This window comes from Rhea americana, unplaced genomic scaffold (genome assembly GCF_003343005.1).
Source record: "Rhea americana isolate MKP2758 unplaced genomic scaffold, rheAme1 scaffold_272, whole genome shotgun sequence".
NCBI classification, from domain to species: Eukaryota; Metazoa; Chordata; class Aves; order Rheiformes; family Rheidae; genus Rhea; species Rhea americana.
In genome coordinates this window covers 282,116-309,038 of record NW_028186393.1, presented here as the reverse complement: position 1 = coordinate 309,038, position 26,923 = coordinate 282,116, and the positions used below count along the sequence as shown (strand labels likewise).

Sequence of the window (26,923 nt, the reverse complement as noted above, 5' to 3'; positions counted from 1 at the left end):
GAGCATTCAGTTCTGGAAATGGGGCTTTACAAATAGGAAATGCTAGGTTTTTTGCAATTAGAAATTAAATTTATAATGTTTTAATATGGTAATCTTCTGAAGTATAAGGACTTGGATGCTTAATATAGTTATTGCTCAGATAAATTTTAAATGTGATGTAAAGTACCAAGAATACCAAGAAATACCAAGATTTTGCTTCATTTCATCAAGTGAGCTAATGAAGATTATATAGCTGCAGCATTCCCTGTTATGCTCAGAGCTGCTCTATTTTCAGTGCTTTCTCAGCAATTCAGGCACAAATCCTTAACACATCATTTGTTCCTACTTTTGAAAGAAATTGAGCTCTTGCTTCTGATTATGACTATAGTTTGGGCACTTCCTTCTCTGTGAGGAAATAAATAGATATTTTTCAATAAAATATATTTAAAATCTATTTAGAAAGTATTTTTAAGAATATGAATTTATAGAAACCACTAATTCAGCATGAGTGAACATGAAGCCGACACATAATGACAGAAACAACTTACAGGTTGACCAGGATCACCATCTTCACCCTTTTCTCCACCAACACCATCTTGACCCTACAGAAATAAGAGGAAAATGAGCAAATTATCAAATTCAGCTAAATTAAGTAATTTAGTTTCATATGCAAATATAAGGGCATGKTTTTTCTACAGAGCATTTTCCTAAGAAAACTATTTTCAAAAAATTTTAAACATTTCTAACCCTGCTTTAAGATTTAGGAAATATATGAATAGCCAAAGCAATAGCTCTTACAAGCAAGATTTCCAGCTCTTACAAGCTAGACAAGGGAGAGGCAGGGGTAACTAGAATTTAGTGCAATCCAAGATTAGAAGCTAAAATTGTTTTTTTTTAATAGACTTACAGCAGGACCAGGTTCACCAGGGGGACCAGGATCTCCAGGAAAACCAACTGGGCCCTAGATAAATTGGGAAGAAAGCAAGAAAAATGTCGTCCACTGAGAGAAAGTAATAATCATCACAAAGTATTTTATGAAAAGTATAATGAATTTAGCTCACATATAGAAATTAACGCACAGTTTTATATGTAGCAAAGCTTTGATGAGTTAGCAGTGCTTCATAGTGCTTTGTGTTAAAATTACTAAGCTCACTTACTGGGTTACCCTTAGGTCCATCATCACCTGGAGGTCCTTTAGCACCTGGTGGTCCAGCTGCTCCAGGTGGACCAGCTTCGCCTTTTTCTCCTCTTTCACCTTTTGGACCCTGCAGAAAATATAAGCACAAASAAGTGGTCTGGAAATTGGATGACCAAAAAAAGATTACAATGATAAAACTCTTTCTCAGATCTGGGCAATGTTATTCCTTCTCAATAAATGCTGGCTTGTGGACGGGAAATTAGGCTCTTAGGTCCAGATTGTAATACCTGTGAATCTCAGGTCTAAGTGCCTGCCTCTGCACTGAGATATGACTTTGAACCTACTTTTGCATCAATGGACTGTCTTCAGAGACAAAAACATGCATGTCAAAGACAATACTTTTGGAAAAAGTGAAAGAAAGGAAGTCTTCAGCTTTGATCTCTAATTATTACAGTAAAAGATGTGGCCATAATTAGACATTTCAAGGGTAGAAAATCATCAATGGAAATKTAAAGAAAATCTACACAAGTGCACAAGTAATCTGATTGTATGTTTTCTGAGGTAAGCACTACCAGATACCTTAGTTAAGCATAATAACGGTAAAAGGAAAACAAAATACTTACAGATGTCCCAGATTCTCCAGGAGGTCCAGGGTTACCAGCTTCTCCAGGTTCACCCTGTAAAAGTATGCCAATAAATTGACGAGTCCTTAAATGGAATATTTCTATGAATTTACGTCTGTTATGACAGACTGCTTATGCTTATTCATGTGAACAGCTCACAGGAATGGCCCTTCATTGGGTCTATCTAAATAGTGTTGAGTTTCTCACATATATTTTTGCTGAAATGGAATCTGAACTTTTAGAGAGAAACTGTCAGACGAAGCTTTCAGTTTGAAAGGGTGATGCACGTTGCCTTTGGTTTTGGAAAATCTTCCTCTTTATCATATCATGTTCTGCAAATCTCCTGTTTGTCATCTTTGTTTCTAGTCACAAAAAAGCCAAGGAAGTAGTGACTGTGTATGTTTTTTCTCCAGAACAGATATTTTTGCCTGGAAGCAAATCCCTACAAAGAAGGGAATACTAACTGGAAATGAATTTCAATGGAATGAAAACATTATATCTATAGCTACTGTTATTATATAAAAAAGTGCAAGGATAAAATAATAACATAACAGTTAATAAAACTTTCTCTACAGGCCACAGAGGTATACAGTGTGTATTACTGGTGATGAAAATTGTTTAGTAAGCCAGATGGCTTTTAGGAGAACACCATATGGAGACAATCTGTGCAAGTCAAAATTATACAATATTAAGTGAACATATAAGTTAATTTAGTCTTTTTTTKTGCCAATACGCAGTATTGTACATGTCAAAGACTGCTTTTGCCACTGTTCATTTTAAAGTTTAGTTATGGCTGATTATTTTCTAGCTCAGTAGATGGATAAATAAACCTTTATAGAAAATTACTCTGGTATTAAAATGTTTAGCTATTACAAACAGATACACAAATCTATGAAGGGATAACAGAACATGCTTTGTGATTGTCATGGAATGATAAGTTATATATTTTTATTCCATAGAACTTCTCAATTTAACTATTAATGGGAGGATCATTTTCCTGTAGCAAAGTTATAACCAGAGGTAAATATATATACCTTTATGAAACCAACTAAATCTTGCCAGTAATCTTTCTGATTTATGCCTAAATATATGAATACTTCAGTGTCAAAAATTTCATCCAATTAAATAAATTAATCCAATTAAAAATTAACTTGATCCAATCTTCTTCACTGTACTCAAACACAGATTTGGAATTAAGCTTGTGTATCTATTATATCCTGTATGACCTGTTTGCCCCTCTTCACCCTATGGCAATTCAATTAATACAACATGCACCTCTCTCATTTCCATGCAGAGTGTAAAAGGATAAGTCATTAAAGTTAAAGTTTAAACAAATTCTTATGCTATGGATACTGAACTTTTATTCACAGAAGTTAATGGCAGCATGATGACCTCACTAGGACCAGAATTTGGCTCAATATAAATACTGCTTTAGAGGAATAGAAGCTACCCAACTGAATTCCAGAATTCCAGAATTCCAGAATTGGATAATTAAGAGACTACCAGAATTTTGAGAACAATATTAAAATGTCCTTTAGAAAGGGCATTTTGAGTGGGTGAATTTGACTTTAGAAACTGCAGTTTGTTTTACTAGACTTACTTAAATTTGCACTGATCTTAAGAGATAGCTTTCCCTTTTAGTACTTAATACTCATTTGCTTCTGTGATACAGAATTCATTATTAAAAAATGTCTTTTGGACAGTTCAAGTCAAAAGCAGGTTTTAAGTGTGTTTCTATGAAAATTCATAGGATTTATTGAATCTGGAGCATCATTAGTATTGTTTTTTTTTGTCCATGACAGCTATCAGGTTGGATTCCTGTAGCTGTAGAGAATGAGGTCTGGAATTAGCAAACAAACTGATGTTATTCAAGTTAGTGGAATATTGATAAATCTACATTCTATCTAACAGAGTCCAGGATATAGACCTAAATTAAATATTGCTCTTCAACAGGGTTCCCCAAAGATGTGAGGATCTCCCTGTATTTAGACTATGTATCTGTATGTTAGGTCTCTGACATCAAATTAGAGATCAATATATATTGGTACATTTTAGTCTTGCCCTTTTTCTCAACTAAAAGCAGAACAAAGAGAAAAGTCTCTGAGTAGAGGCTGAGTTTAAGTGGTTGGGGTTGACTGAGTGCAAGTCTCCAGACTTCTGGACCGTTCCATAGAGGCTACCATCATTAATAATGCAAGGCTACATGCACATTTGTACTGCAGATGTCTTTGATCATTTAGGCCTTTATGTGTACAGAGGAGGAAACAACAAGCTAGGTAAAAATACATGGCACTAAATGTGATAAAAATTGTTTATAGTTTGCCAGAAGATAAGGGGTCCTTGAAACCCTGGTATTAATGACAAAATATCTCCTTGTAGTTCAACCATGCAAACATGAAAGTGAACAATGTATTTCACCCCACAACAGTGACAAGGAAGACGCCAAAATATTTTTCCACACTCTACGATCAGCACTGAATTGTATAATCTATAACATTATATGCCTTCCCTGAAGGTGAGGCAGAAGACAAAGCATGCTGACATAATAAGAAAAACATTGAGGGGAAGTACGTGGGAAGTCCCCCAGGGCTCAGTACTGGGTCCCATCCTGTTCAACTTTTTCACCAGTGACCTGGATGAGGGGACAGAGTGCCTCCTCAGCAAGTTTGCTGATGATACCAAGCTGGGAGGAGTGGCTGACACACCTGAGGGCTGTGCTGCCATTCAGAGACCTGGACAGAGAGTTGGGCGGAGAGGAAGCTCATGTGGTTCAACAAGGGCAAGTGCAGAGACTTGCACCTAGGGAAAAGTAACCCTAGGCAGCAGTACAGGCTGGGAGCTGACCGGCTGGAGAGCAGCTCTGCAGAGAAAGACCTGGGAGTGCCGGTGGACGACAAGTTGACCATGAGCCAGCAATGCGCCCTTGTGGCCAGGAAGGCCAATGGTCTCCTGGGGTGCATTAGGAAGACTGTCACCAGCAGGTTGAGGGAGGTGATCCTGCCCCTCTACACAGCCCTGGGGAGGCCTCATCTCRAGCACTGTGTCCAGTTCTGGGCTCCCCAGTACGAGAGAGACATGGAGCTACTGGAGAGAGTCCAGTGTAGGGCTACAAAGATGATCAGAGGGCTGGAGCACCTGCCCTCTGAGGAACGGCTGTGAGAGCTGGGCCTCTTCAGCCTGGGGAAGAAAAGACTGAGGGGGGATATATCAATGTGTACAAGTACCTGAAGGGAGGGTGTCAAGGGGACAGGGACAAACTTTTTTCAGTTGTCCCGTGTGACAGGACAAGAGGCAATGGGCAGAAATTGAAGTACAGGAAGTTCTGTCTGAACRTGAGGGGGAATTTCTTCACTGTGACAGTGACAGAGYACTGGACCAGGTTGCCCAGAGAGGTTGTGGAGTCTCCTTCTCTGGATATCTTCGAGGCCCACCTGGATGCAACCCTGTCTACCATGCTGTAAGTGACCCTGCTGAGCAGGGAGGCTGGACTAGATGATCTCCAGAGATCCCTTCCAACCTTACCGATTCTATGATTCTATGAAAAGAAAGGGCAAAAGGCATGCTTTGTTTAAAACCGTGAACTGTCCTCCGATTTCGGGAACACCATGTGAATGTGAATGACAAAACCAAACTCCTCCTGCCAAAACAACTCTTTTTATTTCTAAGCTTGCAGAACTCATTAAATGGAGCTGAAATTAAGGAGGAAGGTGTCCTAACTAGGAAAAACTTTGGCATGTATTAAAACTTGAGAAGGAGGAGGAAAATAACTAGAAGAAATAAAAACCTGTAAAACAATACGCTTGGAAGTACCTCTATATGAACACAGAGAACATGGGAAATAAGCAAGAGGAAATAAAAATGACAACCAGTGATGCACAGTCTGAATTTCATGGTCTTGAATTAAATTTGGTGGGATGACTGTCACAATTGGGACTCTAAATCACACAGAAGAGCCACAGGGAGAAAGTGAAGAATAAAGACTGCAATAGAAGTCAATGTTTTTACAAAATGACTGGAATAGAATTTGATCATGAAACAATAAAAATGAAAGAACTGATTGAGACCAATGGCAAAATTCCTACAGACATCAATGCAACATTTTTTTAAAGCTGTAATGGTGCCACCCTGGACGTAATGTTCTCAATATAAATTTTTTTTCCTCGTTTCCTCGTGGTCAAAGGAAAATTTGTTTTTTTTTTTCCAACAGTGCCCATTTTTTTCTGTTTCACTGACAAACAGACTCTCTTTTTTTGCAATGATATTTTGCCATCTTTAACAGCTCACGCATTCAAATGTGGTTTTGGTACTTTTCCCAGAGAGAAAAATATATCCTGCAGCTCTTTAGGAGGTCAAATTCCCTTTTAAGATAGCCTGAGGGAACAATGTCACACGCTTGGGAGTTTAAAGAGAATAACCTTGTTAAAAAAATAATGCAAGCAAGCACAAGGGCGTAATGATTTGTATATTTTTAGCAATTACTAGTAAAATAGATGAAAGAAAGTCACTGTTACCAAGAGATAGGTTGATGGTCAGCATGCATAACTGAAAGAGAAGGTGGAATGAAGTGCTGTCAGCTTCAGACACGACAGCACCAGCATGAAAAATCTACTGTRCACAATCAGTATTTTCATTTGCCAGGGATCAGTACCCTCTGATCTCAGAAGACAAAGACGGGACAAAGGAAGACATTTTCCCATCAAGCCATCATCATTATTTTTATGTTACCTCATTCTAGGACTCTTTTCATTGCATCCCAGAGCACTAGTATGTGATTTATTTGATGGGCATGTAGAAAAAATCATGAAGCATCTGAAAATTCTACTAAAACGATAATTTTGTAATACTGATAAGGAATTGGTGATTCCTTTGGACATGACCCTAATATAAGTGAAGGGCCATTTGAAAAAAAGTCATTTTAATGAAAAAAACCCAGACACATTACCTAAATTTTATGGTAGAGGCCAACAATATTGAAGAGTATTGTAAGAAAGATCTTTTGTTACCACAGAATGAGAAGCTTGCAAGGTGCATGCTTGTAGGATGAGTTGCAGATTTTTGTGATTTTTTATTATTATTCTTACAAATGATCCAGGGAAAGCAATAGCAGCTTCCTTATCTTGTGGAAAAAAAAAATCTATGGCTCTGTTAAGCAGAGTCACGTGTTTCTGGAGAATAATTAAGAGGAAGATCATGGCAAATACAAATGGTTTTGACTGGCCTGGTATTCGAGTTAGTAAATGCACAGCTCTGATGAATTTGTACCTAGACTGTACAACTGTCTCAAATAGAGTATGTGGAGAAATGAAAGGCAGCAGAAGCTAAGTACAACTTCTGAAGTGCTGAAGTTCAGTGACGGTAAATGACAAAGATGAGGGAAAAGGTACCTGTCCATTTAATTATCTGGTAGGATGGGGAAAAAAGGAGACTAAGAAAACTTGCTTCATTTTCTGAAAAACTATCAACACTATGTGCTGTCCTTCCTAGGATTCACTGACACCAATGTCTTACTGAATGCATATAATATTCTGTGTCAAATATTTAAAGACTTAAGGGCAAGCTATGTAGTTTCTCAACAAGTTATATATACAGTAGCCTGAAATATATTTCTATTCCTTTTCCTTTACCTTATGCTCATTCTACTATCATTTTTCAAATTGCCTGACTCTAATTTAAAAAAAAATCATATTAAATCCATAACTTTATAGCAAAATGCCTTAAGATTTACATCTATAATATAGCTGAAGTCATCTAATTTTTTAAAACAAATACTACATAAGTAGGAATTTCAAGGGGCTGGCTTTTGAATTCTGTGTTTGCTCAGCATTTTTAAATACTCTATGCTGGTCAAATGCATCATAAAAAAAGCCATTAAATATTACATTTAATGTATTTACTATTACATATAAAATCCTTCCTTTAAGAAAAAGATAGTGTATGACATGTTCTTTGGTGAGGTATGAAATTACATGCCCCCTCCTCCCCTTTTTCAGAATACTGATTTGAAAATATCAATGAAAATAACTTTGAAGAACAGATATCACACAGCATCACTCTAGATCCAACTTTTAGCTACCATAAATCATCCTCAGGCTTTTGAATTTATTGGAACTGTGTCTATTTGTATGAGCAACAGATACATATTGATGCTTCAGGTCTACTTCCCCTCAAAGATACATTTACTATGGAAACATTAAAGAATAGCTCATAATTTCTAATATTCCAGATAGAAGGCTAAATGGTATTCCACACTACACCAGTATAAAACGAAGAAAATACTGTTGAAGCCAATAATGTTATTCAAGGCATCAAACTACGTAATTAAGGAGATAGTCATAACTTTACCTACTTCACCTGAAAACTTTCTCTTTTCCTCCAAGGCTCTTCACTCTGATTGTTTAATGTTTTTTCATGTAAAAAGCAAAATAAAAAGGCCAGCCACTGTAAATCTGYTATTAACAGCATAACTAGGTGGTTGTTTACAATTATTAAGTCAATGAAGGATATTTGGGAACTCTAATTTATCTCTATAGCCCAGAAGAAGAATCAAAATGTATATTCACTTTTCTATTCCAATGGTTTCTATTTTTTGGAGGATATTATCAGCATTCTCACCTTTTCACCAACACCTCCAACAGAACCAATTGAGCCTGGGGGGCCTTGAGGACCCTACAATGATAAAAAGTGTTAGTTATTCCAAATATAATGTTTATTACTGATTTTTTAAAGGAATGTGAAAACTGAAACACAGACTAATTCTTACATCAGCTCCATTAGGACCCTGGGGACCTCTTGGACCTGGAGGGCCAGGTGGACCCTATATCAAAGAGAAAACATAGTATATTAGCAATCATAAAAATAAGTCTGATGGAGCTTTTTTGTCAATGAGAAATAATATACTCAATCTGTAGAGGATGTTTAATCTTCACAGTGCTACACAAGCTGTAGGGCCACATTGTTGCCCAAGGCAAGAGATCACAGGCTGATTGGGGTTCCAGGCTATATTATACAGTACCTGAACTGGAAATGATCTGATGCTTAGGACTCTTGAGGACAGGCTTTCTGCACTGTATTTACCCTGTAGATTACCTACATACTCTTTCTACTGTCCAAAAAGTCTGGTGTTACTTTATCTGTCTGTGATAAGCCATGTTACTGTCACAGCCAAGTGACAGAGCTGCACATTGTGTCTACAGGTGGGCAGTAATAAAGCAGCCAGGCTTCACATAGGGTGCTGGAAATATGGTGTATGTGTTAATATATTGTAGATAGCTTGCATTTCTCTCAGGGCCCAGAAGGCATTTTGTGACAGATAAACAATATGTACAGTTGGATAACATAGTATCAAGATCACCCATAGAAATATAGTAAATATAGCCAAGTAGCATTTATTTAGCATCTTTTGTCTTTGTCTTTGTGTTGGCCTGCAAAGTCCCATGGAATCAGTGCTATTGCTTCCTTATGCTGAGGCACAATGTCCTGAAGCTCCTATTTCAGGGACACAGCTCCAAACTCTCTCCAATGCAGGGGTCTCTCCATTTTCTCTTTCTTTCATGAACATGTTCGCTGTTGTCCTACCTCATATAGRCATAGCGTTTACTTTCCTACATACTCTTCAGAGTAGCTCCTTAGATTATGTAAATCTTCATTTTAGAGATGAGGAGATGGATGTAAAGTAAATTCCAGAAAGAGCTGATAATACACAAAAAGTTTCGTAATCAGGCACTAAATTCAGGTGCTTGATTCAAGAGTGCCTTACCACATTGTGAGATACCAAAAAAAAAAAAAAAAAAAAAAAAAAAACAACCATGGATGATATTTATGGCTCCTAGAGTGACTGATGGGGAGAAAGTCTTACCATTGGGCCCACATCGCCGTTTTCTCCCTTTTCACCTGGTGGGCCCGGTAAACCCTAAAAAACATGGATGATAAAAGAAAACTGTATCAGTAGAGTATCTGGAGTGATGAGATATACATCAGTGTGAAACAATATAAATCACATCTGTGCGTGAAACTTGAGGAGAAACACAAAAACAAAACATTTTTACATTAAAAGAAAAAATAATTTTCTAAGGAATTTTTTACATTACAGCAAATATATATGTAAGCCTGTAAACCAGCTGAAGTAGAAAATTTTGGAAAAGAAGTTGTGACACTGACAGGCTGAGGTGGCTGACTTGAAAAAACACTGTCATGATTCCACTGGAGGTTTGGATGATTTAATTTATGCCATGATACAGATGAATGTAAAAAACCTATGATTAATGCAGCACAGTTAAGTGGCATGCAAAGGTACTTAAGACATCGCAATACTGGAAGCTGTATAACTACTTTAGCAAGGAGTCCAAGGGAAGTAATGAATCCTGCTAAATGCCATTGCATTGGCATATCTTTTCTAAAAATGATGCTTGTCCTTACTGTCTACTGTTGTGGAAACTTGAATGACCTCTCAATGCATTGTGGTTATTGTGACAGCCTATTTACTATTAGAAAATCAGCATGAAAGAGCCATCTTTCATTCATCTGATGATGGAGTGGTTTTTGTATTTTATTCCTTGCTTATGTTAAAAGCTAATAGATTGTATTCTATTAAAATGGAAGCCATAAGTGATAGTAACATCTTCACTAAACTGTATGTATTGATTGAAGTACATGCTGACCAGTGATGTCAGTGAATATTTCTTTCCACATGGGCTTTTGATACAATTTATAGCAGCAGGTGCTTTTATTACTTTCAGACATATTAAATCTATTTCAACCTTAACTCATATTTAACTACTCAGAAACATTGTATAGACTATCTAAAGACTGATAATGAATAGAAGACTTGGTAATCCTGAAAAAAATGCCAGTCTTTATTATCAGATATTTAGTTCCAGTATAATGATCCAAAGTGTCTGTTACAGTAATGTTACATGTTAATTAGAATTGATTTTCTATCGTGCCTCTCAAAATATTTTAATTAAATCATGTCTCATTATTACTGTCTAACATTACTTTTTCTGGCTAAACTATACCTTAACCTTTAAAAATAAATACAAAATGATTCAAGTAATTCTAAAATTGCACAGCAGATAGTTTACAGATCCTGAACAATATCATATTCACTGCCATTATAACACATCTACCAAGGTCTGAAAAGATTGTTATTCATTAAGAAAAATACAACTAATGAAATATACCTTAAAAATAATGTTTGACATATAAGGAAATGTAAACTGATTTTATTCTTTTATTAATACTTTTCTTTTAGAACTGCAATTTCTGCAATTTCCAATAATTTCAGAAAGGAAATCTGATGTTACTTGTTGTATTCAATAACCAGTATGTTCAGCTTTTGAAGACTATCCCTTTTAGAAAATGGGTAAGATTAACATAACATCATTGGTTTAGAAATAAAAGCTGATAGCAATTTTCCACACTTGCCTTCCCAAAAGATTGTTTATTATTTATTTATTTATGGAGAAATTTTGATTCTTGAAGAATCTAAAATCAGTGTTAGGTCCTGATTAGTATTCATGTGTATTCATTCACATTTTCTTACTTTGTCCGTACTTTTGTAACCTTGTAATATTTCACTGAATACAATTCAAATTGATTTTAACATTTTCTTTCACTGTGAAGAATTTCAAATAATGATTTTGTAGATAACTGTTCCAAACAGTGAGTACAGTAGACTCCTAGACGGACTTAGTATTTCCTTCTATGAAAAGGTCTCCAAAGCCTCTCAGTGAACTCCAATTCTAACACTGAAATCTCCCACTGATTTCACTGAATCAGTATTTCACGCATTATTGGACATGGTATTTTGGGAGTCCTTTCAGTCCCCCTTGACAATAAGTGGTAATTGAGGTGTTTATCATTTTATATTTCAAGGTTTAAGTAAAATTGCCATAAATTGCATATGAGATAACTTATATAAACTGTAGTTTTAGAAATTGTCTTGACTTTGTCTTTCTTTTGTAAGCAACTTCCATATTTTTAAAAAATACAATTGAAAAAATACAATTTCAAATATTAAGGAAATTAACAATGAAGTTAATAAATATGCAGAATTCCCAATTTATTTTTTATGAATACATATCTTTTTACTTAATGTCCAAGTACCATCAGTAGAATTTAATCAAAACAAGTGAGATATAGTTACCATGGAATATTAGAACTAAGAAAAGAGAAGCTGTTACTCCCAAACAGATCATTATTACCACGAGAAATGTACTAGTGAATAAAAGAAGCTCTTGATTTCTCACTGATAGTTCAATACTAGTAACATATAAAGGATCTTAGTCCATGGACCAACATACTCAAATGAAAATAAGACTCAGAGAAATATAATTCCTCATTTGAAATAATTAATTTGTGTAAGTCTCAATCTAATCAATTTTTATATTTATGACGGTTAGCATCCGTTAAAATTAAAGGCAGAATATCAGTTGCCCCATGTGACAGGACAAGAGGCAATGGGCAGAAATTGAAGTACAGGAAGTTCTGTCTGAACATGAGGGGGAATTTCTTCACTGTGACAGTGACAGAGCACTGGACCAGGTTGCCCAGAGAGGTTGTGGAGTCTCCTTCTCTGGAGATATTCAAGGCCTGCCTGGATGTAACCCTGTCTAACCTGCTCTAGGTGACCCTGCTGAGCAGGGAGGTTGGACTAGATGATCTCCAGAGGTCCCTTCCAATCTTACTGATTCCATGATTCTAATACATTAATCTTCAAAAAATATTTTAAATAAAAACAGCATCCTAAATTTGGGAAAAATAAAAAAGGACAAACCATAATAAAATTTAGGAATCACTTTTTGCCTGATTTATTATTGCTGAAAATAAAGTAGTTTTCTCCTTCAAGTACAATAAATTCTTTTGCGTGAATCTACATGAGAGGCTTCTGTAGTGGCAGTAATGAACTGTTTATCTTCCATGGCATTTTGCAATATTTTATAAACTTCACTGTAAGTTTTGTGAACTGCAATATGCAATAGAATTTTTAAAAAGATAAATTCAGATTAAGGTGTGGCTTAGTGAAACAGCTGATTGATTCGACACATGGTAGACAGGAAGGACACATGCTGTTTAGTATATTCACTCATCATTGCTAGAGTTTTCTAGTTTTAGAAAGGGAACTAAATATAATTCATACAGAAGCATAATATATGGATTAGAAATAGTTTCAAAAATATATAATGGAGTTTTGCTAATCTTTCAGAACACAAGTGGTGTCTGCAACGACATCACTGAGAAATACAGTATGTTACCAAAAACTATTGCAAAAATATGACAAATGACCATGTTAAATAGTCCTCTAGATTGAATCTTTTCTTTAAAATGTTTGTGTCTAGTAATAGGATGTGGTCTTGTTCAAGAACAAAATTTTTGCCTGAATAAATGAATTACTGAGTGAAATTCTAAAGCCTATCATAGACACGAATTTAGGTTCAGAGCATTCCACCTATTTCCTTCAGCATTAAATCTGTTATTTGTGCATGAAGTCTATGAACCTGGAATCTTTTATCTATTGTTAATTGATGCAATTGTGTATGTAATAGTACGTAACACTCTGTTTTTCAGTTTCTAATACAGAACAGCAAAATAATAAAGGAACTTACCTGTAAACCAACAGGGCCTGGAGGGCCAGGGAAACCTCGAGGACCTTCATCACCTTTCTGCCCAAACATCCCTTGCTGACCTCTTGGGCCTGGTTCCCCATCACCACCCTATTTGGAAAGAGTGAAAAGTAGCAACATCACAGGCCTCATAAAATAGGAAAAAGCTCCACCAAAATCACTGGAAAACAACTACAAGAAGGCTTAAAATTAGCCCTAATATCTTTCCAAATGCATGACACCGCTTCATTCAATGAAATTTGTTATACAAACAGAATACAAGCAAATACCCTGATTAAGGTAGGTCAAATATTGCATGTCTCAAGAATTTTCCTTGAATAGCTCTTAACTTTCACATCTGCTTATACATTCTAGCTCTCAAATACCTAAATATTAGTAAAATACAAGCAGCACACTGCTCTATCAATCTTTATGAATCTTTTTTCTAAAAATAAAAAAATCAACTTGTTATCAGATGGAATTCAAAATAGGTACTCTCTCTTAAATGCTTCTGGTACCAAGTGGATTTTCCTACTGATTGTAACACTCACAATTAAACAAGTTGACTGAAAAGACTGGCCCCATTCACTACTTGCACTGTTTCAATGATTCCTTCAAATTACTGCCCTGCTGTAAATCTGCAATATAACAGCACTATACAGCTGCTATGTATGTTTACAATAAACAACTGAATGTAAGGGAACAATGATACATCTGTTAACGTTGATTTGAAATCTTTTCCTCAGTAAGCAGCATAAATTACCATGCAGTTCTAAGAACTTCTAAGTATCAGACTGGTTATGGCAAGATTAAGGTTTGCTCTGAGTAAATATTGCTCTGCTCTGAATACTTACAGCTATACCTGGGGCACCAACAGGACCCTGGAGACCTGGTGGACCTGGAGGACCCTGCAACAAACAAATATCCAAGAAGAAAAGTCAGTGATTATGGCATCTGGAATGAGATGAAGAGCAAATACACAGAGAACAATATTCGTATGATTGAGGTCTATTAAGCATTTCTACACTTCTCCAGAGAAAATGTAGTATTATTTCTAAATCTTCTACATTCAGTACAGCCAAGCATTATTTGTCTAGCTCTCAAAGACCCAGATTTGCATGATTATAATAAATTTTAAACTGACATTCATTGAAAGCACTTACATTTGTAATGTTTTAGGATATTTAAAATAGATTCTCATGCAAACACAAATGAAGATGAAAACACTTTTTTTTCAGAATTAAAAATATCAGACTTATTAATGAGATTGTACATAAAAAAGCCAATCTTTAAAGCATAATCTAACAATTTATCTTTAGATAGAATGCTTATTATCTGAATCAGTTTTCATGAAATTGTAAAAGGTTTTTGCCATAATACAAAGCATTATGTTATTTTATTATATTGACTTCCTTCTTATTTTGACTTGTTTTGTTACATTGACTTCCATAAATCATGAGAAAGTTTAACATCTGAATGCTGAATTATTGTGAGCACTGGAAGTCTCCTTGATATTAAACTTTTAAACCTATTCTGTACAAAATGGCAAAAAATAAATGTATTACCATGGGAACTTCTTATTTTTTCCAGGCCCTTTACAGAATTGTAACTGTTTACCTTTTAGCAGTCCGATCTGCAGATGGAATGGAATGGAATGTCTAGCATTGGGACTATGGGAATGCAGGGTACTGCTTTATGAAGAGATTAAAATGTTGCCCTAGGTTGAATCTACACTTTGCACCAGCTGGAGGGAGTAGACTGATAAGGGGCAGAACTAAGAAAGTATAAAGCCTTACACCTGAAAGAGTTGCATTTTAGTCTGGGTTTTCAAATGAGAAAGATATTTTCTGAAGTTTCTAGGCTGGGAATTCTAATACAGAAGTATGCTTGAATTCAAAGAGCTTGCTAGGTTATTCTGTCCTTTATAAGGAGATTAGAACAAGAGACTTCTTAACTCTTGTAGTCTTGTAGCCTGTTTGTTTCAATGACAGTAGATTTTTCTGCTGATTCTTCATATAGCTTAACATTATGGAAAATAAGCTAATGTGGGTATCGCACAATCCAGCCAGTTAAGTTACCTTAGATACAACAAGAGAATGTATATCTATTCTTGGTCTCTTCCAGTTCCAATGTAAAATGGATGAATTAAAATTATACAGGAAGGGTGCTTAGGAATGTACTTTACCAAACTATTTTGTAACAATTCCTTAAGCTCAAGGAATATGAGAAATACTAAATATATGCAACGTCCTATAAACACAGACCTATAATACTGTATTAAAACTGTGAACATTATTTTGAAAAAAATTCTTATAAAGTAAACAGCAGTTTTCATATATGTCTGTTTCTGTTCATTTGATATATGCAGGCGACTTGTATAACACTTTTTATTTAGAAAGTATGTATTGGACAAAGGACATTGCTACTCACGTTTTCTCCCTTGTCACCTTTACTGCCTTTCTGACCTGGTTCCCCAATTTCACCCTGTAATTGAAAGTTTAAAGTTAAACTTCTCATTTAGAATGGTCTCCTTCACACTTAGCTGAAGTCAATATCACAATATCTTTAGGTGTTCCCTTTTACATGATTGTTCCTTCTGTTTTATGCTGCAGCTTCAAGTGTGAAGGCCTAGAGGAGACAAATCTGCATCAATCAATAGTATGACATACTAATCCAAATATTGACTGCTATACTGCAAAGGGCAACAAGACCTGGCTTTTAAGTGTAGTGCAATTGACCTTTAAATAAAGGAAACTGTGTTCTTTATATGAACTAATAATGAAAGTACTCTGATTTACAGACTAATCTAACTGTACATGACTGAACAACTGCTTCTCGCTGTTATGTATAATATTTCAAAACTTCAAAATGATTCAAATTGCCAAGAAACCGTGTCAAAAATAATTGTTTTCTTTATACAATAATAAAAGAAAATTATGTTAAATCACATAAAATATTCTCTGTTAGTCACATAACAATAGTCATTCATTACAAACATAAGCCTCAAAGTCTTTACCTTTATACTATGCTAACTAAGAGAACAGTGCTGAATCAAACAAACATGCAACATGATCCTGAGAGGTACTTTGTCCTAATTTCTGTCAGAAGTCAACAGGATGTCTCTGCTGTGAATGATTTATTCTGACACCCTCAGCCTAGCAACAGTGATTCCAAATTGTTATACATATTGAAAATGTCTCATCTTACTCATTCAGCAAGCTGAGTTTTTAAAATAGGCAAATATCAATTTTGACATCATGTGCCTTGATTTGTTTTGCTATACGTCCATCCTTGTTTCTTTGTCAATATAAACGTTTGTCTACTAGTTCTTGAACATAAGTTCTGACTTCCTGTGGCATCCATCCCTCAGACATACTATAGCTTTTTTTCTGGGCCTGGTGGGGTGCTCTTTTTTYGGCAAGAGTTGATAAGTTGCCATATTTATTGTGAGGAAAGCTACAACCAGAGAACTGTACTCACAGACCTCAGAGATGCACTAATGCCAATTATAAGGATTCACCTTGTCACCATCTTCTCCAGGAGAACCACTTGGGCCTGCAGGACCAGGAAGTCCTACAGGACCCTGCACTCCATCACGTCCAGCTGGACCTTGAGGACCTTTTTCACCCTGATTTTGAAGAAAAGAACGTGATCAATGTTACCACAGGAGACTAACGAAGATTACAGTACAGTGTAAATAGTACATTACATAGATGTAGTCTCAACCACCAGAGATGTTCACATGGTAAAGTTCATCATATAAAAAGAAAGTTATTTTAGTCTATACTGAAACTATAGCCCAAGAAAGATCAAATGCATTCCCCTCACAAATAGCCCTGACATTTTATTGTCACCATGTGTAAACTTCATGCCCCGGCGACTCTAAAAGAGTTAACATAAAGATAAATTTAGACATTGTCTTCAATTATTTATTTCTCACAGAATCCATTTCAATGAACAGTAATTGTCTTTCAAATCTGATCTAGAATAGTTAAACATTTTGCTTTCTTCAAAAAAAATATATATATTTTTTACATACTTTAAGGGTACAGAATAGGTAACAAAGAAAGAAAAAGATTCTTTCTGGCGTGTTAGAATCTCCCATAGGTGTACATTTGCAAAGTCAGTTCATAACTATCTTGGCTGCAACTCCCAAAGGAAGTAACATAATGGACTTGGATATGCTAGAGAAATGGATATGCTAGAGAATGGAGTTTTATATTATATTGGACTCTTGGTGGATGGTTCCCTGATATCAGTTTGGTTTCGAATCTGTTCTAGTCTGAAACTGGGCCTGCGCAGAAAATCAGAGCATTTCTGGCTGCCTGACAGCTCCATGTATCTATTCAAGTGGAAGCTAGAAGCAGCAGTGAGTTTAATTCCAAACCTCCTTACTACACTCCTATCTCACACAATTTCTATACTAATTTTGCTAATATTCAGAATAATCAGAAAACATAATAAATATAGAGATCATACTCTGTAACACAAGTCTGTAAAAAGAAAATTAAAGCTCAGGCATGCCTCTGTGACAACTGGGCAATATGGCTGAAACCATTCCATCTTAAAAATCAGAGGTATCTTGTCCTAACTTGGAGCAATGAGTGGATGTAAGTTACCGCTGGGGATACAGACACAAACCTTCTGAAACCTGATCTCAACATGATGCTGCTTTTGTGGGGAATTCAAGTGACAAAATTTTCTGCTATCCACAACTACTGGCTAATATTTTGGTTTTGTTTATCACCCTGCACTGGCTGATGACGACTTTTCCTTTTCCTGGTTGTTTAAAGGGTAGAGTCCAAAATCATGATTAGATTTTAGGAAAATGTATTTTGAGGTATCAGAGGCTGAATTCAAGAAAACTGAGAAGAATGATGTTACCTAAATGTCTGCAAAACTGAACTTGCCTTTCATTCAAAGAAAATCTGATGAGCAGATTACAAAATGAAAATAAGCAGGATGAGATTATTCTGATGCATAATGATACATTAAAAGCTTAAAAAAAAGTTAAGGAAATCTCTCCAGAAAGAAAACAATTAAGGGAAGAGAATGCACCAGAAAATTATACTAAGTGATAATGGCATGTGATGACAAGCATGCTTATACTCTAATACACAGTGGCTGGGTATAAAGTTTTAATGAAAGACTACTGTGACAAAATATTTTTGATTATATTCACTTACTGCTGTAAGTAATGTATTTAATCCTTGGGTATTAGAGAATATGACAATAAATGCCTTACTATTTAAATAATTGTAAATACAAAAGGACTAGTGTAGGTACATTCAATAGGCAAATACTGGAGTGGGAAGAAGTAATATTCTGGAATAASTAGTAAGTTTTGTGCTTTGACTGTTTTTTCAACTCTGTGATTACTTACAGGAGCACCCTTCTCCCCTGCAGGGCCTGGAGGTCCCTGAGGTCCAGGACGACCAGGTAGACCAATTGGGCCAGCAGTGCCTGCTGCTCCACGTTCGCCTGGCGAACCCTGGAAGAAAATGAAGAATTGTAAGAGCATTCTGATGTAGCCCTGATAACTGTTGCTGTTTTTCATGATGCAGGTCAACACTTTTCATTTTTCATTCATCCTTTTATATGGAGGGATACCCTCGAAGTTGAATTTCCTCTGCTAGTGTTGTTCCATCATTTCAGATCAAACTTTATTTGTATTTTAAAATATTTTAGACAAGCAAGCAATTCTAAGAAGTTCTCTGTTGTGTTTAGTTTGCACAAAACAATTTTCCTGTGCACTTTAAGATTTCAATGTACTCATGAGAACACTTAAAGTCATTCTGTAGCATGCTGTGACTGTTTAAATAATCCCTTCTGGTTCATTTAATCTATTACCAGTAAACGATCCTTTGATTTCATACCTTTAAGAAAAASGTATAAAATAGTTAAGAAAACTCATGTCAGAGATGAGTTTTTATTCAAGGTATTGCTACATTTGCAATGTTGGCTGTAACATCATAAAAATTGATGGAGAAAAGCTTCCAGAAAATATCCTGGCATTAATGTCTCCAGGGATAAATTACTCTGATCACAACATTGGACCAAGGCCTGGTGTATTCCTAAAATGAGATTAATGGTTGGAGAATGTGGTACTGAGTGCAGAACTAGCAACAAGAACAGCGATGATCAGGTCAGAGGTCAAAGTAAAAATGGTATCCAGTGTGCTAGTGATAATTCTAATGTTAATGGCAGAAGTAATATTATAAGCAAATGCTAATAACTGTTTTAATGTCCTGAGAAATGTGAGTAACACAGGAGACATTTAAAAAATTCTATCAGCTACTAACTGAGGCCAAGCTATGTCAGTAGCATGTCTGACAAGATCATCATTAGAATTTCCCACTCCAAAATTCTACTTTAGAATCAAAATATTTATATTTTTTTTTCTAATAATTTGCTCTTTTGATAGCCACTTATGGTTCAGAAAGATCTCTTTAGGTATAACTTCATTCCATTATGATGAAAGCTTTTTTTTTATTATTATTTTTAAAAGAAATTCTAAATACATCTAATAACAGTGGCATCTATTAAACTTGTTTCACAGCTGTTAGCCAAACTGTGAAAGGCAAATCCTTCCTTAGTCTTTTGCAAATGCAAATGCATTAAAATTAAAGGAAAAAGTTAAAGTCCTGCTAAAGTCCTAAAGATTGCTCCTTAAAAAATACAAATTCAGTTCAAAGTCTTTCTGATTCCCTCCTCAAAATCATGTATTATTCTGGAACTTTTCTTTAAGTGAAGGATTGATTTCATAACATTGCAATACTTTTAAAGGTTAGAAATGGATCATACCAATAATTTACTGTCCTATTTTAAAGCTCCAACTTCTGAAGATACTGAAGTAATCTACATGTAACTTTTATAAGTATCTTTTAACAACAGAAAAGATACCTGTTCTTATTCAGTGAGATTCCAGCTGGTAAATCTAGCATGTGTACAAGACAAAGGGTGAAAAAAGTAACCTGAAATTCACACTCAACAGTTACTTGTTCAATACTAATCTGTACTTACTCTTTTCACAAATATCCCTTTTCGTATTTTTACTGATGCTTAATAACGGTTCCTAATAATAGAAGTGTGCTTCAGCTTGTTTTAAGACTTTTTTTCCTCTGTGTTTCCATAATACAGTAACACAGTATCTTGATGAAAGAATATTCCCCATAAGAAAACAAAGAACTAACTCACGCCACAACAGAAATTTTTGGTCAGGTATTATGCTGCACATTGCTGCATTGATCAGTAGTTTTCTGCGTTTCAACCCACCCATGTAAAACTCTATTAAAGTATAATTACCTGTTTGAAGTGTGATAAAGAGGAGGCTTAGCTGCCCATATTTTTAGATAATGACAGAAAGCATTAAAAATCTAATACTGGAAATGATAGGGGACAAGATAGGTGCTATATGTGGGAAAAAATACTGCAATAGTGTTTTCTAAAACATACTTTTACAGCAAACAATTACAAAGAGGAATAATTTTTACTCTAAAACTGATATGCCTAACTTCCAAATGAATCTTATGGTTTTTATTATTGCATTCCTTCAGCTGGCTAAAGAATTTTTTTTTTTGTATCTGAGGCTACCAAAGCATGCATAAGTAAAAACTTCTGCCCTCCCTCTTGGTTCTTCCTCTTGTGCAAGTGTAGATGTTGTGCAGAGTTTATGGCCTTGGCATAAGAAGCCAATGTTTCTTTTAAATACATAAATCTGCCCAGACTGAAGCTCCATAGCCTTTCACAATCTGAGCTCTGCCTGTATGACTTCTGCTGAATTGTGCTAAATGGAGAATAGAATGACTATGTACATGACAATCTATATTGCTCTAAAATCATAGAGGTACTTAGGTTGGGCTGATTTTTCCCTGTCTTATTTACTGCTCTTTCTAGGAGTACAGATTGCATAAACATTTAAYTGTCAATGAAAGAGGAAAAAGAGGAAACTAGGTCTTCTGATACTAATAAACCTTACTAAAAACATACAAGGGCCAACATAACAGTGTATATTAGAACTTCAACTCAAATAAATAGAATTTTAGAATCAAAATGTTAACTTTTGCCCAATTCATATTTGTTTACTCTTTAGTCAAAAGTCAAAATGTGCAGGAGTAATTTTAAAGCCTTTTTGCAAGCTGGGTTAAATTCTGAACAGGTTATCTATAGTCAAAGTTCTCTATAAATTATTAGTAAAAAATGCATCACCAGCCAGGTGTCCATAATAGCAACAAAACGACAGGGAGCAAATGAGTTTACCTTAACATTTAGACTTTAATTCCTAATATCTCCTTGATCACGTGGGCAGATTCTGGCCATGTATTCTTCCACATTTGTTCAATGGATTCATGACGGTACCAAAAGCCCAAGAGAAAAATTTCCAATAACCTGATAAAGAGGTTAACTGCAATCTAACCTGCTGCTTCCCATCTCCCCACAAGATTCAGCTATGCAGGGAGGCAGATGCATGGTACTGCCCTGGCTACAGGCAGGGACTGGCAGAYGAGGGAGCTTCTTTGTGGTTTTTTGCACCATCAGTGCAGAAACTGCTGAGAACTCCAACAGGAATTTCAGCTTTGCAAGTCTTAATTCTTCCTGAGGATTCAAGATGAACCTCTTTATTATTTCCTTGTGGTGCTGCTCAGAGTAAATAGGGCAGCATGGGAACATTGAGACAATTGAGTATTCTGTTCCACTGTATTTTAGCAATGGGCTATTCTTACAAGTGTAATTGGAAGGACTCTGTTTCCCTAAGAGAATCGCACATAAGATTGAAATAGAGCAAACAGGCTTGTGTGAACCAAAAATAGTGGCAATTATGTATTTTGCTGGTTTAAAAATCTCTTTTTACTAAAGCTAGAATTACCTTGATTGTAGTCTATTAACCACAGGATTTGAACATTTGCTCAGCTGCAGAAGTTAATTATTACATTTTACAATATATGTTCTATTCTATTAGAAACAAATAATCTTCCTGGTTAAATCAGAGGATATTTAAATGATACAAAACTTGAAGGCTCTATATGATAAGACTTTGATAGAATTTAGTATAGAAAAGGTCTTTTGAAAAGAACCTATTCTTTGTTGAAAATTTTATTATTTATGCTTTCATTAAATATAGGTACAATTCAGAACCTAAAAAAATCAGCATAAATAATATGAAGCACAGACTGTGTTAATTGGTTAATATATCTTTTCTGATGCTTTCATAAGAAACAAGAAGAAAAAAACTTAATTTAGTGGACTTAATTGAAATTGAAAAAATAATTGAATAATTAAATTTAAAAAATTCTCTGCACAGTATTTGTGTCACTAATAAATCATGGCAGGAGAAAATCTATAATATCATGCTATATAGTCRTCATGTTGCTTAGTAGAAGGCAATTGTTTCAGTTTTCCATTTTTAAAAATAAGATTTAAATAAGACAGCATAAAAATATGAAATAAGATTTTAAAATACGAAATACAGATAATAACAACTGGAAGAAATATTTTAAAAAGAGTGATTATATGGCCTCTTATAAATATTTAAAAGATACAGCAACCCTCAGAAAATGGGCTAGGCCCAGCTACATTTAAGATCACAGTCAAACTCTGAGCAGATCCTGCTTTCTGTCTGCAGCTCCCTAGTACTTCATATCTTCTCTCCACACATCATCCTTCACCAGCATTATCCTTTCCAAATCTTCTCGATATGAATAGGCAAGAGGAACATCTCTCTCGCACTGTGAGGCACTGTGAAACTTCAGTAGTGATGCTGCTAAATAACCCTCCTGCTCTAATTTCTCTCCACCAATAAAACTGGCAAAAAAAAAAAAAAAAAAAAAAAAATCCAGTCTCTCTTTCTTCCATCTATCTTACCTTTTTTGACACTGCATGAAAAATAGCTAGTTCTAACCTGCTATTTAATTACCAAAAATACCTTACAAGAGACCCAATGATCCAACTCTCTGTGTGAGAAGTCCTCTACAACTACTGCTGAGGTTAATTATATGACACAGCCTGCAGCTGTCATTCATGTAACTGGTCTAAACAGTACGTTGTGTGCGATTCATTTGGGTTTCTCAGTGTCACCTTTGCTGATTACTAAGAGAGCTGATGGAAGGTTACCTTTCCACAGGAAAACTGATCTGAGGAGGCACAGCATGCCCATTCCCCCCAGAGCAGTGGGGAAAACTGCCCTGAAAGCACATATCCACATGGAAACAACAATGCCATTATTTGGCAAGGTGGCCTCAGACGCTACTCTAACTGGTGATCACTATGGTGGTCAGAAAAGGCTGCTCTGTACAGGTTTGCAATTCTATATGGAGTACAGTAGCTTTCCTTCTAATCCCTGCATGCGGGGAGAACGTTCCATTTTCTGTTGTTCTCTCACAGTGAAAATACATGCTCTCAGTATATGGAGGTACAATTTCTTTTTAACACAAAAACCCCTAAAGCTAGACTTCTTAACCCTTTGGGGATCTAAATCATTGGCTTTTGTCTGACAAATTTCTGGGGCCTATTTGCTTTTCTGGAGCTGAATGAGAGAAGTGCTTGGATACAGTAGTAATTTGTTAATTCCACTTCTTAAATTTGTAAATAACTTTAAACTGGGATTACTGTGCTGCTGTCTCTAACAACACAATGAACAGTAACAAAGATAACTTTCATGACCTTAAATTTTCTTCTCTTTCTCATTCTGAATCTTTTTGCTGCTAGTATCAAAACAGGATACTTATAAAAATCTCATTCATTTTGCAAAGCCTATGCCTCACTAAAAACACTTCTAAAGCAAGATAAATAATATGCAGGCTGAATTTATAAATGAAAAATTGTTTTGAGAATGGACTTACTGGAAACAAGCAGAAAGATCTGTCCTCGCCTTCTAAATCAATTAATCTTTGTATCAACTGAGCATTGCTAAAGACTTGTTTGCTGTAATAATACCTTTCTCTAGCTTTTCAGCTTGACATCTACAAAAGAGCTATTGGTAATCTCACTTTTCCAACTGATATACTGGTGTGGTACATCATGGAAAAGATAAGTAACAGATACTGTAGTCTAAGGCTCTGAATAGGCATTCCCCTCCATTGTTCAAGCAACATTGAGTTTGGCTACCTCTTTGAATATTAGAATTTGAAGGTGCTTTTGCCCCTAAAGGCACAGTTTGTTGCTCCTATTCATAGAGTGCTTTTCTTAGACTGCCCCCACTGGCATATTAAGGTGCTTTTCCTTCTAGATAACCGGGGCAAAATAGAGTGCTGAATGGTTACTGCAAGTGCAGAAAGCTGAATAGTTGCTCCAAACCTTTTTGCAAATTACTTCAGTTAGACCTAATTCTGCAAAATGGTTCAAATGGTATTTGTGCAGGAATCATAGATAACTTTATCCTTCCAGGTGTTTTTTTTTTTTTGAAAGTCTCTGTGGATGCCTGAGTTTAACTTCTATTTTTTTTTAAAAAAAAAAAACTTCCTAAGACTTCAGTGAATTCAACAACAACAAAAAATTCTCTTGCCTGCAGCCATACTAGCACAGTCTCTGATCCTGTCAGATCTCATAAGCTAACCAATTTTAAGTCAACTCATCAGTAGGATGCAAGAACAGAGGGAAATAAAATGCAAGTAATTCACAGATCTTTCCTACATCAGACAGCAGGCACTAATAGTGGCYGCAAATTCTGCTAGCTCTTTTTACTCAGCCAACCTTTCATGTGTATTTTTACATGCATTTTTATTTGTCACACTTAAATTTCACATGAGTCATGAACAGGAAGTATAGATTCTGTTATCAAGAATCTTCTTACTTCTCTGTGAGAAAGACAGTGTAGACTCAGATCAAAGAAGAATCAACAAGAAAAGCATTTTAGGCAGGCCATTAAGTTTGTTCTTTGAGAAAAATTTCAAATACTTGTTTTACTTTTAAAACTTGTTAAAATAATGCTGTGAATGGTCATGTGATAGAGGGGTCAACTGCAGCAGAGGCAGAGCTGCTGCTAGTGTATATAATTTGCTGAATTTCTAAATCCTTGCTTGTGTCTCAGCTTTTGGTATTTTTGTAGGAAATCTGAGAAAGTTGTAATTAAAGAGATTCAGTTTCTTATACTGATTTTTTCAATACCTTAGCTAAAAAAATAGAAAAGTTATGTAGAATGGATGAAATTATAAGTCTCTTCAGAAGTGTAAACCATACTTCTACATTCTCTTCCTAAATTTCTCTTTTACTGTCTCTATGCTTATTATCTTTTTTTTGTCACTTTGCCCCTTCACTATGAAACAATTTTGCTACCAAACTCTCTACCAACCTGTGAACTGTGGTACTCATATCCTTCAATCTTCTTTTGTAGTGTTTTTTATAAAAAAAACTTTTCTACAGAATGGAAATACCACGTTTTTGTMTTGTATTTCTTTTATACAGATTATAAGGTCATTAATGACCTTGTTTTCATCTCACTTTCTGTGAAGAAATACGTAATTTATAGGCCTTGTATGCATTATACAATAGTAGAAATACTTTTTACTGATACTGATGATTTAAAATACTCAAGTGAACATCCCCATGACTGAATAATGTTATCAGGTAGAGGAAGAGAGCTGTAATTCTGGCAGTGCTGCTAACTGGGTACCTTATAGCTCGCTTATTCACAATTCTATTTGGGCATCCTATCCATAAATGAGCTAATGAAAAATGACTGATTGACATTCCAAAGAGCTTTCTCTCATCAACATTCAGCATTCTGTGCAGTAATACRAGAAGAGAAGAAAACAAACAGAAGATAAAAATAGCAGATAAAAGACAACTATTAAAAAAAGAAGAAAAAGACCTTGCTCTGGAGCACATTCATGCATCTCCTTCTTTTGTCCAAATCCCTCTAAGCACAGTAATTGGCATGCACATTATTTGGAGTAGTCATTTGTTTGGTATGCTTGCAGATGTAGGCACTAGCCAAATAAAGCTTCCGATTGAGTATATGTGCTAGTTAGAAGCAATTGGTATTGGCAGGGAATTGGAGGAAAATCATCTAGTGGCATGAATCTTCTTATTATTATAAATGCCAAATGAAGACTCAACTATAATTACACTTCTCATTACTGCATGAACCCTCGGTTGCCTAAATATAGACTGGAAAATATTTTAGGACCATTTGATGCTCATGGTCTGCTATGACCTACTGTGAAAAGAGTGAGCTATTGTGGTTTAATTGTGGTCTTTGCAAATGTACAGAAACCTGATATTAGGTGCATCTATGCATCTTTTTCACGGGAAAGCACATCCAAGATAAGAAGTTAGCAGTTAAAGATGAAATAGGAAAAAAGCCCACTGAGGACTTCTGCAAAACTTGTAGATCAGCTTGGTGTTTTTTGTGCCTCAAATATTGTTTGCAGGGCTATTATCCTACAATGAAGTTTACAAATACTTGGCAGAAAAACCACTAATGAAAATACACCCTATACAAAACAGAAAATGTCTCTTTCTGCTCTGCCCAAAATACCTGCTACTACTACACTTATTTCTCAAAAAAAAAAAAAAGGGGGGGCATGGATCCTCCATAAAACCCAGATGTATTATTTGATTGAAGGTACAAAACAACTTTGCTGCTC

At 35.4% G+C, this 26,923-nt stretch overlaps 1 protein-coding gene across 2 annotated transcripts in view; it reads right to left on the bottom strand.

The window, feature by feature from the left end:
• The window catches only part of COL11A1 (collagen type XI alpha 1 chain), a 161,869-nt gene that overhangs the window by 27,191 nt on the left and 107,755 nt on the right, over positions 1-26,923 (bottom strand). For both annotated transcript variants that reach the window (XM_085308266.1, XM_085308265.1), the window contains 12 exons: positions 18,724-18,831; positions 16,861-16,968; positions 15,771-15,824; positions 14,195-14,248; positions 13,344-13,451; positions 9,596-9,649; positions 8,501-8,554; positions 8,353-8,406; positions 1,741-1,794; positions 1,137-1,244; positions 887-940; positions 528-581 (listed from right to left, as the gene is read on the bottom strand). In XM_085308266.1, the coding sequence (XP_085164392.1) occupies positions 528-581; positions 887-940; positions 1,137-1,244; positions 1,741-1,794; positions 8,353-8,406; positions 8,501-8,554; positions 9,596-9,649; positions 13,344-13,451; positions 14,195-14,248; positions 15,771-15,824; positions 16,861-16,968; positions 18,724-18,831 (864 nt within the window). The remainder of the gene's footprint in view (positions 1-527; positions 582-886; positions 941-1,136; positions 1,245-1,740; positions 1,795-8,352; positions 8,407-8,500; positions 8,555-9,595; positions 9,650-13,343; positions 13,452-14,194; positions 14,249-15,770; positions 15,825-16,860; positions 16,969-18,723; positions 18,832-26,923) is intronic.